Consider the following 14024-nt stretch of genomic DNA (forward strand, 5'->3'; position numbering starts at 1 on the left):
AAATACGGGTGGGGGGGTATGGAGTTAAATGGTTTTAAACACTTTATACGTAAACAATTGACGTACATGCATGCTAAAGGGTATTTCCCCTAATATAAATTCGCTGCTTATAACTACATGCGGGATACAGGCAGACGCAAATTTAACGAAGATAAAATTTGATTTTTAAGTCGGGCGTTGAAAAATATATGAAAAGATAAAGGATTACTACAGTTTGTAGACTGTCTTATATCGAAACCACATTGTATAAGTACCGTGTTCAACAAGGGTTACTACAATTTGTAGACCGTGTTGTATAAGTACCGCGTTATATGAGAGTTAACTGTATATTATCCTTATTTAGTTTATCCGAAATGTATTGGACTATTCTTCTTATGTAGTAAGTTTTGAAGGTAGCGATCACACCCTCGTCTAGTTGTTGGATTGAGGATGTTGTATTAGGTGGCAGAAAACAAAATTCCACATTAGGGTTCTAAAACAGGCTCAACAGGCACATTATCTATAATCAATAAAACTTTAAAAGTCCAGATTTTTGTTCATCAAATAGTGTTTAACTTCTGGAACAAAACATTGATGGAACCATTCATTAAAAATTTCTTTTGTAACCCAACCTTTTTTTATTTGCCTTCCAGTGCACTTTAAACTTGTTAAAATCCACACCTTTCATTGCCTGCAGTTTAGGGATCAATTAATGAGTAATGGTTTTAATATATGATCTCCTGAAGCATTGCTGCAAAATAATAGTCACATGATCCTTAGCTACTTTGAAGCCACTAACACATTTTTGTGATTTCACCATGTAAGTTCTACTTGGCATTTGTCTACATTCTGTAGCTTAGAGTAATCCCTGATATTTAAAACATCGAGCGGGGGGGGGGGTCCCAGAATTCAAGTTTAAGTACATTTATACCGTACCAGGAAATAATTATAATAGAAATACCTTTTTCAACGGAACTAAATTCAAACAGAAATTTTAAAAATAAGTGCCATTTGAACAGTGTTCAAATGGCCTCGTTGGTCATAATGGGCCAGCCTGGTTGGCCAAGTGGTTAGCGTATCCGCTGTCCAGCCAAAAGGCTGCGGGTTCATATCTCACCATGGGCTTGGATGTTTGTGATTGTGAAAATACTAGTGGTAGTGATGGGCAGTAGATGGCATTGGTGTAGTTTGTGGTTGGTGAAGATAGAGAATTGTAGAGTCCTTTCTTTTAGTGTTGCACGGTGATCAGCATTCATTTTAGAAATCATGGACCTTACAGCCACATATCGCGTATGTCGGTTGTAAGGTATTTTAATTTCCACTTATTTTGATAAAACGAATCTGCTAGTCTTGGACAATAGTACATATACCAACTTGTTAACTACGATCCAATCAATAGAATAAAAAAAGAAAACAGAGAAACTACTTAAATCAATTACTACATGGCCGAAGATACAGTCAAAAAATTACTTCAGCACTACACTCATTCCCCAAGAATTTACAGTCCACCAAAGATACACAAACAAAACACACCACTCCGGCCGATAGTCAAAGGTATAGACAGCCCGAATTATCACCTAGCCAAGAAATTAGCAGCAACACTCAAGGAGTTGGTAGGTCATTCCCCCCTCCTACATCAGAAACACACAACACTTCATAAACATAATCAAAGACATTACATTAGAAAAAGATGATTTATTAGTCAGTTTTAATGTCTTTGCCCTCTTTACGAATGTCCCAATCAGTGACACAATCCTTCTTTTACAGAAACAATTCCCTCCAGATATCACGCCGCTCTTTGCACATGTATTACATTCTGATTATTTTGTATGGCAAAATGCTTTCTACCTACAAAAAGAAGGCACAGCCATGGGCTCACCATTAATCCCCCCCCCATTGCTAACTTTTGTATGGAACATTTTCAGCAACATGCTCTAGATTCCACTCCTTTAAAACCCAGAGTCTGGCTTAGATACATTGATGATGTTTTCACGATCTGGCCCCATGGCCGCTAGACACTTTCCTTAGCCACCTAAACAAACAACACAAACGCATACAGTTCACGATTGAGATTGAAAAACAGAACACGCTTCCATCTCTAGATGCACTTGTCACGTGTCTTCCTTTTGGCAGTCTTTCCTTCACTATGTATACTGGAAACTGACACATGTGGGTCAATATATATACACATAAACTCCTACTACCACCCAATGCAAAAACTAGGCGTCATTAATACTCTAAAAAACAGGGCTTTGAAGATCTGCTCCAAAGAACAAGCTCTGAAAGACGAATTTAAAGTTATCAGCAATACTTTTCTAAAAAATGGTTACAGTCAAAACACTATTAACAAAATTCTCTATATACAAGACCTCAATAAAAAACAAAGATAAACCAGACTACAATAAAACTATAACCATTTCTTACATTAAAGGGACATCAGATAAAATAAACAGAATACTACAAATATACAACCCCAAAGCCACCCAAAATTAAAAAGCTTTCTCAACTCATCCAAAGACCCACTCTCTCCGCTGTCCCCCCCCGCCGGAGTATACCATATTTATTGCACCTGTAATCTACCATATATAGGGGAAACAGGACACACAGTTCCTATCAGACAAAAGGAACATAAATGACACATTAAATATAATAACTATGGTGAAGCTGGCTTTTCTGATCATGCCCTGAACACTTTACATAGAATTGTTGACTGGAAAAGCACCAGTTGTTTACGTCACACCAAAACATGGTATGAATGCAAATTTCAGGAATCATGTAAGATTCTTATCAATCACCGCAATCTGAACAGTAATGGTGGTCAAAAAATCTCAAGCATATGGAAGGCACATATTCTACTCACGGAACCTTTCCCCTTAAGAGTTAACTATAAACATGACTGTAGATAATCCAGAATCCTAAATCTAATATAACAATTGTAATGTTCAAAAAAAGGATAACATTGTTACTGTAAGAAAACTATCTACAAGAAAGAATGTTTCTCTCATGTTATCTTAAGTAGAATTTAGCCTTGATGTAGTTTCTAAATAATTAATTAATTTGTAATTTTATCTGTATTATTTTTTTTTTCACTACAGGTCATGTCAGTAGAATAACCGGTGATCAAATCATTATTTCTTTAGCTTTCTGTGTGAAATGTAACTCAGCTTGTCCTTGTATATTTGTATATACTCCAGATGATGACCTTAATATGAAGGTCGAAACATCAGGAAATTAAAATAGTTATTTATAACACGGTTGTAAAGTCCATAATTTCTAAAATGAGAGTTGTAGAGTAGATGTCCTACCTCGATGAGTCTTTGGATTCCCTGAAGGTGTCAAGTAATAATAATAATAATAATAATAAAGTGGATGTGGCGTTTGCATACCACGGAGCTTGACCGCACGAAGGAAGACTTGGTTTCGAGTCTAGTCGGCGACTAGAGGAAATTTTTCTAAGCCTTTTTTTTGACCGGTTCCCGAGTTAGTCGATCTCTGGCACGGGGAGACTGAGTGGGCAGTTCAATCTCCACTGGTACCAATCAGAGACAGATGGCCCAAAGCTATCACTAATTAAGCGGTACGCAGTGAAGAGAGACGGCTCAAATGTGCCGCCATCTCGTGGCCCCTAACCCTAACACAATATATTTAATGTCTGAAATAATGTGGGTTCTACGGTCGATTTTCTTGAGTTTACAGGACGAAAAACCCGAGTTTCCGGGAGGAAAAACCTGCTTGCCCGTGCCAGAGATCGACTAACTCGGGAACCGGTCGAAAAAAGGCTTAGAAAAATTTCCTCTAGTCGCCGACTAGACTCGAAACCAAGACTTCCTTCGTGCGGCCTAGCGCGATGGTGTGCAAACGCCACATCCACTGAGCTACACAGGCTCATAATAAAAAGTCCTTAGCTGATTTTTTTTTTTTTTTTTTTTTTTTTTTTTTTTTTTTTTTTTTTTTTTTTAATAATAAAGCTGTGTAAAAAGAGAATTAATTGTACTTTTTTACATATACATATAATGCATATACTAAATTTGCATTATTGTTTCATTAAAGTGTTTGCTGGAAGATCATCGATCATGCATTGAAAATTATTCATATATGGAGAGAGATTATAATTTTAAGGTTCACAACATACAGCATGCTTGCTGGCACTTATGTTTAGTTTTTCCGCTTTCAATTGCAACTTCTATGTTTCTGCAATTTTCTTGTTAATACTGAAAATGTGTATTTAGTAATTACATTTGTGCTCTGAAAATGCATTTTTTTATAACTGCAATATTTTGTAAGTTGCTCTCACTTGTTATCAATTACAAAATCCATGATAAACCAACTTTTTTTTCCAAATCGTGTTGTTGCAGCTTTAATAACTGAATTTTAAATTAACTTTAAAATTCAGTTATACGATTTTAAATATACTGATACAGATGAACATTATTTAGTTGTAAATCACAGTTCAGAAAGCAGATTTTTGCAAAAAATGAATAAATAAATAATAATAATCTCATGGGATTTCAGATAGACTATTTTCGAGTATTTTACAACATACTATGCATATTATAAAAATTTAGATCCTAAGATGAATTTATTGTAATTGACAAACTCCGACTTTTCACCATTTCTTCCTATGTTTTGTTCTGTCTTCAGCTTTCGAGTTTTATTCTAGCATCTTCATGACCTTTGGTAAATCATAATTTTCTTGACTCATTACCATGTAAGTATACAGATGTCTACTCTGTCACTGCAGAAGCAGCAGCTTTCCCTTTTCTAAATTTGGCTTTTTCATCTCACTAAACAGCCAAACTATCCAGAAACACACACACAGTTAATAAACACTTCACTCTTCAAAAACTTGTTGTCTTGCCTGTAATTCAAAACAACTCACGTCAACCTGCTACCAGCAGATATAATGATTCTTCCCTCCTTTAACTCTCCAGAATTTGACATTTTGCTAAAATGTTGCATTGTTGCTCAGCTTAATAACATTAGCATATAAGGTTAACCTAATTTTTTGATAATAATTTGGGAATATTAGTTAGAAGAAATTTCTCTAAGTTCAAACATATTTTAGCAATGATATATTTGGTTTAATCCTTTATCCAAGTGTAAGCAAACAAAGTTTACACCTGAAGTATTTTCAGAACTGGGGCAACTCATGGTAAAGGTGGTATAAGTTCTGATCACATGCCTTAGTTTCCCATAATGCAAAGCACATCTCCTTGCAGACATGTATACTGCTATGCATTAAGGGAAGGGTCACTACCCAGACCAGTTTTGACCTTTATTGAATGTTCACGTACAGGTCAAACTCCAAAAACTCAGCATTGTTCCCCTCAGTAACAGGCTCACCTTGCCACTGAGAAGAACTCTCAGCGTTGGCGCTACCCCAATGGCAGGCTCATCCCACCACCGAGTATAGCCGCTCATTTGCTCATATATCATCTGAGGGATAACAGCAACAGCCGTGCCTCGGTAGTTAACTTCATGGGCTGCAGCATTGATATTCATCCCCCTTCCCCAGGACCTGGGTGACAGCAACAGCCGAGCCTCAGTTAAAACTTCATGGGCTACAGCATTGCCATTCATCACCCATGTTTCCAACCAGTTTCGACCTGTATTGAGGTCTCGTCAGTGAGAGTCAGACCCAGAGGTGGTGATACTAAGCTGGAAGTAATGCAGAAGTTATATCACCATATACCAGTTGCCAAAAAGTGTCAACCAGGGGCGAATGCTGGTCTTGCAATTCACTCTTGCTCTTGTTATCATTCAGGGAGTGAAGTCTGATTAGCAGAATAATGAATTACTGACCATTTAAAACTATATATTTAGAAATTTATGTACATTTAATCATACAAATAGAACATTTATTTTACAAATGATATTCTATCTATTACACTTTTTTTATATAATCTTTGTCAAGTAGCTTTATTTTATCCTCCTACATGTTTTGCCAATTTTTCTATTGGCATCCTCAGGGAATACAAACTAGTAAGCTAAAATGAAGGTTACAGACTAGGTTATAACTGATGGTTCTAATTCATACAAAAAATTGGTATTGTGCGTGACAATGTGCGTGTCTCATTAACGTGATTTATTCGTTATGGCTCATGACATAATTGTTATGAAAGTTATGATATTCTATCTTTTTCAATTTAGCTACTTGAATACAAATTCTACCATATGGTAGAATTCTTTATGAACTGGTCAATAACATCGTCATAAAAAGTTGGTTGTAACTTAATTTTCCCAAGCAACATGCACAAGTAAAGTCTGGCTGAAGCTCATTAGCTAGAGCTAATTTGACTGCTAATGGCCTGTGTTTAAGCAACAGAGTGAGACGATGTAAATAGCTATGCACACGCATGAAATCACAGTGCTGCTGCTGCTTGGAAGCTCCTACAACCGAGCAAGCCAAGGTAGCTTTGACTAGACGAGCAAGCATCAGCCTTCGATGCACAACGCAAAGCTCAATTATTACTGCACAAGCTTAAGGCGTCCTCTGTCTACAAAAATAAAAGCCTAAATGGAATGCTTATAAATGCATGCATTTATTAACAAATAAATAGTACTTCTTTCTCAAGTAATGAGCTTGCACAGCAAGAATGGAGAATTTGCCTCTGGTGTCAGCACCTTATTATTAAAATTCTCTGGATCAGAGATAGTTGATGGAAGATGTTGGAAGTTTTTTCCACTTGGTTAGACTATAATAAATTTAGTTTAATCCTTTATCCAAGTGTAAGCAAACAAAGTATGTGCCTGAAGTATCTTCAGGACTGAGGCAACTCATGGTAAAGGTGGACCAAGCTCTCATCACTACTTGCATTTATATCTCCCATAATGCAAAGCACATCTCCTTGCAGACATGTATAATGCTATGCATTAAGGGAAGGGCCACTACCCAGACCGGTTTCGACCTTTATTGAGGTCTTGTCAGTGGGAGCCAGACCCAGTATAGGTAAATATGACTTCTCCATTGCTTCCACCTTAGTATCACCACTTCTGGATTTATTGAGGTCTTGTCAGTGGGAGCCAGACCCAGTATAGGTAAATATGACTTCTCCATTGCTTCCACCTTAGTATCACCACTTCTGGATCTGGCTCCCACTCATGAGACCTCAATAAAGGTCGAAACCCGGTCTGGGTAGTGGCCCTTCCCTTAATGCATAGCAATATACATGTATGCAAGGAGATGTGCTTTGCATTATGGGAGATAATACTAAGACAAGCAGTGATGAGAGCTTGGTCCACCTTTACCATGAGTTGTCTCAATCCTGAAGATACTTCAGGCACAAACTTTGTTTGCTTACACTTGGATAAAGGATTAAACTAAATTCATTATAGTTGATGGAAGTTTTTTTTCTCACTTGGATAAAGGATTAAACCAAATATATAATTGATAGCATAGCCAAGGCGGAAAAAACTTCCATCAACTATCTCTATTCCAGAGAATTTTAATAATAAGGTGTTGGCAACTGGTATATGGTGATATGACTTCTGCATTACTTCCACCTTAGTATTACCACCTCTGAGTCTGGCTCCCACTGACGAGACCATAATCATTCATGTGTAGAGGATTAAGTGCTGTGAGGACATCATGTTGGAGGCTTAATGGAATGTATACAGCACTCAGCTGTTCTTAATACCAGTGAATACAATCGTAAAATGAATATTATCCTTCGGGATCACGCTACCTACATCCCGCTAGAAACACGACCCCACAAAAACACAAGTTAAGAAATTAAAAATCTTATTTAAAAAAGTATCTTCTTGGCCCCCTGACATCACAAAAAAACGTAAACCTTTCTGCCCCCCCCCCCCCCCCCCGAATATACTGTTTACCAAAAATCCACAAACCCAATTCCCCACTTAGACCTATAGTAGATGCCACCAACGCACCTTGTTACAGACTGTCTAAACAGCTGGCCAACTCTCTGACCCCCCCCCTCTCTCTCTCTCTCTCTCTCTCTCTCACTGGAAGGTCCACATCCTATATAAAAAACTCTACACACTTTAAAGCTCTCATAGAAATTTAACCTTGAATAACGCAGCAGACATATTGGAAAGCTTTGATATCTCCTCTTTGTTTACCAATATTCCCTTAACTGCCACCTGTTAGATCCTGAATGGACGATTTTTGAGAAATTATTCTTTCAGAATCTAACATAAGAATTTGGCTAACTCAGATAATACCTGGTTGACAGCACACAGTTCTGAATTTTGTTGTAAAGGAATTTTATGTAATAACATGTAAATTGCACTAGAAAAATCTTATAGTTGAAAGTTAAACTGAAGGATTATAGGATTAATGAATTTTAATAAGGAAATTGTAGTATAATCTTGTCCCATTAAGCTGTCTTAAACTTAATAAGTCGCCAAAGAAGTTAAGAGTACAAGTGCAAAGGTCGAGTTGCATACGCACCTATCGGCCTTAATGCTGCCAGCTACAACGTACGAGGAACATAACACAAGCGGGATTCCTGGAATACAGCACCTAACGGTAGCTAGGATTTGGAGGATCACCTTAGAGGCATGATGATGAAGGGTCGTATGGGAAAGAAGGGACGAAATATAAGCGAATGCATGCGATAATGCAGGCTTTTTTCTGGTTGTTCCCGACTTCACTTCAAGGATTCATCTCTAGCGATGGAGTAGGGACGAGCGAGAGAGAGATGTCCCACTCAAGTAGGAGCAGAGAATGTGCTGTATCGAGGCAGTGAGAAGTTCGAGTCTGGGAAGAATGTAAAATGGACGGCATAGTCGTAAGCCTATTACGGAAGCAAACGATCGAAGGAGGACCCGAAACTACACATGGCCGTTAACAGACTTTCGGAAGAAAACATTGGGTAATGTAAAGACCTTTACTGTATGTTTGAATGAGACAGAATTTAATGTTAGATCATATTAAGTGGACAATTCATAGTAGACTATAATAAGCATTTGTAATTTGAGATAGAGTAATTCTGATAAACAAAGCAATGTCAAGAGTGAAACCTTAGCTGCATGTGACTGAGATATGTGAATTTGAAATTTTGTAGATGATTTATATCAGAATAGTAATGGGTTGTGAGATGTATTTTAATGTAGCATGAAATAAGAGTTTGGTTTTTGAGTAACATAATTAGCTAGATTTAATGTTTTATAGTTTGTGTGAGATTACCAAGTTAATCTATGAGTGTTCTGTTAAATTAGTATTGAGTAACTAACTTAGCAAGAGATTTTGAAAAGCTTAGTATCATATTCCAATTATAGCTGTAAAGTGTAATTTGTTCCAATAAACATGTTTTGTTGTATATGCCTGATTCATGTTTGATTCGAGAATTCAAATTACCACTTGCAAAAATTTAGAACCATAGCGGGAGGGAATTTAATGAGAGTGTTAGAGTAAAAATAGATCATTGGCCACGACTGAAATTAGAACCAGTATCTATTTAGTGTATATTAGAATGAATGCCAGTTAACCTAGGAATATTCCCCGAATTTTGAATAAGCTCATATTATAGGACTCTGGCTGGCGCAGCAATAAAAAATAAATTTGCCAGTGTCTGAAAAGGAAGTATTCTTAGTTGGAGTTAAGTAAGGCATTCTTAGGGAAGTATATTAGTATATTATATAAAGTATAAAGAAAGTAAAAGAAGATATAACAATAACGCAGTGAGTAGGATTTTTAGATGAGTAAGGTTTGAGTAAGTAAGGAGATAAATAAGTACAAGTGAATAGGTTAGAAATAAAACAAATGAGAATAAAGATAGAAAAAAAAAAAATTACAGAGAAAAAACCACATTTTCACACACCTTATCTCTCTTCTGACATCTTAGATCTCTTTTCCTTTGCCATTAACTCTGGGTATTTTTCTTGGAAGAACAAAATCTACAAGCAGATAGAGGGAACTGCCATGGGTTCCACCCCCCCCCCCCCCACTGCCAATTTTTATGTGGAAGATTTCTAAACGAGCCATAGACTCAGCCCCACTGAAACTTTCTATCTGGCTGAGATATGTAGATGATGTGTTCTCTATTTGGCCTCATGGCCCAGACACGTTAGACTCCTTCCTCAGTCATCTCAATAGCCTACATCCAAGAATCCAGTTTACCATGGAAAAGGAAAAGAACAATTGTTTACCCTTCCTAGACACTTTAGTTACACGCCTGCCTAATGGTACACTTGCCTTCACTGTATACAGAAAACCCACACACAGGCAGATACATTCACAAACTCTTCCACCACCACCCCTCTCAACAATATGGCATTATTAAAACTCTTACCAAGAGAGCCCACAATCTTTGTTCCAGTGGAACCACCCTCACTACTGAACTTAACCTCATACATAGCATTTTCCTCTCCAATGGCTACAACGATCACAGTATCAAAAAAATAATCAGTTCCTCCCCCATTTGCCGTCCTTCTTGTCAACAAGAGTTTAAAAATGCCATACCCTACATCCACGGCACATCCGAAAAAATAGCCAAGATTCTAAAAAAGTACAACCTACACACAGCATATAAGCCCCACCGCAAACTTGCTACCCTTATCCGTTCTACTAAAGATCAGCTCCCTCATCTCTCTCTCTCTGCCTGGAGTTTACAAAGTACCCTGTTCCTCTAAGCTGGTGTACTTTGGACAGATAGGCAGATCAGCATCCATCTGGCTGGAGAAACACGTCTTACATCTGTAAACATAACTATGGTCAGTCAGGCTTGGCTGACCACGTCTTGGACACCCTCCCCCCCCCACACACACAGGGTCTCTTGGAAGAAAACCACCATGCTCCACCGCAACAAATTCAAGAAAGAGAGACTATTCTTAGAAGCAGCAGCAGCTCTCAGAAATCAACCAAATCTTAATAAATACAGTTGCATTAAGCTTCCGAAGATTTGGGAAACACTCATCACCAGAGGTCCCACCTTATATTCCAGGCCACCTACAACCGCCCTTAGAAGGCGCTCCACCTAGATAGGACTTTAGTGTCACCCACGTGGTTAGGCTTAGTATTGTATAATATTTGTGTTCATGTTACATTAGCTGTTTTTGTAATCCTCGAAGATGTCCTAGTGACTAGGACAAAATATAGGAAGTATTAAACCTATGTTAATCCTTCTTAGTGCTGTATACATTCCATTAAGCCTCCAAAATGGAGACCATAATCAAGGTCGAAACCAGTCTGGGTAGTGACCCTTCCTTTAATGCATAGCAGTATACATCTCCGCAAGGAGATATGCTTTGCATAATGGGATACTAAGGCAAGTGATCCGAACTTATACCACCTTTACCACAAGTTGCCCCCAGTCCTGAAAACACTTCAGGCACAAACTTTGTTTGCTTATACTTGGATAAAGGATTAAACCAAATATTTAATTTGCATAGACAAGTGAAAATAGTAGCATAGTAGCCAAGTGAAAATAAACTTCCATAAACACATTTTAGGTTTATGTCATTTACATTTAAAGCTTCTGATAAGAGAATGAAATTGTTTCATTAATGCAGTAATATTTAATAGTTCTCTAAATACTCACGTTGTTAGCATTAAAAATCTTTATGCATTCATATAGATATATTTAGCATAAAAATGTTTGGTAACAAGCAAAATGTTAACATTTAGCATGCAAGTATTAGCATTTAAATACTAATAAATACACCAAAAGTAAAGACCTTCTAATTGTATCTTAGTTAACACTAGCCTTAATAAATTCATTTTTTTTTTATAAAGGCACAAAACAGGCTTAAAGGAACTGGAAATGTTGCGGCGATTAAATGATGCTGATCCAGATGACAAATTCCATTGTTTACGTTTGTTCCGTCACTTCTTCCACAAACAACATCTTTGCTTGGTATTTGAACCACTTAGGTATGTAATGATGTATAATTTATGTTTCTATATGCAGATTTTCTTTTTAGATAAAAATGATTTAGCTTAAAGCATATCTGAATATTGGTTAAATTTTTAATTTGTTTTTTTTTTACTGAAGAATTGTGATTACATAATCTGTAAATTGCTCACTTAAAATGAATTTCAAATATCCTAAAATGTTTGCAGTTTTTAATGTTTTTTAAATGTTATATTTTGTTTTCAGGGGAGTTAATGACATGAAAAATGATACATACACAGATCATTTATTAATATTTTTAAATTTGAAGAAGAGTGGAAGTTACTGTTGCTCTATATATTGTCTTATCTAACTAAAGTATAGTTGTAGTTGCCAGTATAGGCTTTTAAAAGCTTATTGATATATGTTTATAGAAGAGCATTTCTGTTTGTTACCAACCTGATAGTTGTGGCTTTTTAATATATATCATTCCCACACAAAGTTGTCAAACCTGTAGCACACAGTGCTGTGTTTAGGCAAGAGATTAAGGGAATAAGTCTTGGCAGAGGACAGAACAAGGAAGTCTATTCCAAAAAAAAGATGTAGATGGAATAAAAAAAAAGAAGGAAATCAGTATTCCTGAGTGGTGGTGAAGATTTTGGAAAATTGGTAGAGCTTGCATACAGAAATGAGATGACAGAGAGTCTATGCTTGGCAATGAACAGCATGGGTTTATTAAGAGAAGTTGTGTTTGAGCAACTTGCTCACATTTTATAATAATGTTACAGTTGATTAGACAAGGGGATTGGATATAATATTTCTAAAGCTTTAACAGGATACAGCATAGAAGACTTATGTAAATTGGAGATTATGAGATGGTATTATAAAGTATTAGCATGGATAAGTGGATGGCTAACTGACAGTTATCAAAAAGTGGTATATGGGGGATGTGAGTCTGTTAAGTAAGTGGATAAGTTAGGTATCTACCTGGATAATCAACAGACGAGGATGGGCTGGCAATTTGGGATTTAGCCGACCAAATTGTATTCTTATTGGCTTAAACAAAATTTCAAATGATGGTACAACATGACAGAATTTTATGCTAGCTTGGGCATTGCCTGGTTAAACAAGCCCCCCCCCCCCATTGTTTTCGCCAGGAAACCAGGGCAAACAATGAAAAGTCAGCTACTAGAACAAATCCTAAAACCCATCCCAACTCAACACCACCGAGGTTAAAGATCGGTACTATCAACATAAAAAGCCGGAATGGCAAAGAAATGAAGCTAGCTGAGGAACTGGATAAGTACCAGATTGACATAATAGGAGGTGACTGAAACAAAAAAGGCAAAAACTGGTGAGAACTTCTTTCTGAGCAATAAATACAAAATGTTATATTCAGGCAATGACAATCAAAGAAAAGAAGGAGTAGCCATTGTATTCAACACTAAATATGAGGCCTTATCTTCTTGAATGGCAGGCAGTCTCAAATAGATGTATTCAAGATACCAAGTAATTTTATATAAACTTGGTTTTTAATCCTATTTCCCAAGTGAGCAAACAGACAAGTCAAGTTTGCGTCTGCATGTAGTCCAAGTCTGAGGCAACTCATGGTAGTGCCAGTCTAGGCAACTCATCGTAAAGATGGATTAAGTTCTGATCACTTTCCTTAGTATTTTTCCCTTAATGTAAAGTACACCCCCTTGCAGAGATGTATGATGCTATGCATTAAAGGCAATGGTCACCATACCGGTTTCGACCTTTATTGAGGTCTAGTAGAGTGATGTGAGTAAATATCAGAATGGGGAACTGGACAATGAGACTTATTTGTGCCTATGGTCCCACAGAAGGTTCTACTAAGGTAGAAGTGGAGGAATTTTTTGAGGCTTTAGAGAAAGCAGCTGACACAATGAAAAAGTAAAAGTTGGTCCTTGTTGGAGATCTAAATAGCAGAGTAGGAAATGATTGTAGACATACAAAAATATTTTGGAAAAATTTGGAGAAAAGAGCAAAGCTAATAATAATGGCAAATGCCTGTTGGATTTCTCCTCAGGACATTTACTGGTTATTGCTAACACCATGTTCCAACATAAAAATGTGCACAAATTCACATGGATAGAAGAGGCAAGGAATAAGAAAAGTCTCATTAACTATGTTATTGTCAATGGTGATGTTTTCTCCCTGGTGCAGGACACCAGTGTACAGAGGATTTCAAATTGGAAGTGATCACCATTTAGTCTTGAGCAGAATAAA

General features: G+C 36.9%; 1 protein-coding gene across 4 annotated transcripts in view; it reads left to right on the forward strand.

The window, feature by feature from the left end:
• The window catches only part of Prp4k (Pre-mRNA processing factor 4 kinase), a 526475-nt gene that overhangs the window by 189168 nt on the left and 323283 nt on the right, over nt 1-14024 (forward strand). For all 4 annotated transcript variants that reach the window (XR_016548872.1, XR_016548870.1, XR_016548871.1 and 1 more), the window contains exon 11: nt 11678-11815. Coding sequence is in view for 1 of the 4 variants with exons in the window: in XM_090398529.1 (XP_090254655.1) it covers nt 11678-11815 (138 nt within the window). In the remaining 3 variants the exon portion in view is untranslated. The remainder of the gene's footprint in view (nt 1-11677; nt 11816-14024) is intronic.

Source organism: Typopeltis vanoorti, chromosome 9 (assembly GCF_054136105.1).
Source record: "Typopeltis vanoorti isolate ZY-2024b chromosome 9, IOZ_Tvanoo_1.0, whole genome shotgun sequence".
NCBI classification, from domain to species: Eukaryota; Metazoa; Arthropoda; class Arachnida; order Uropygi; family Thelyphonidae; genus Typopeltis; species Typopeltis vanoorti.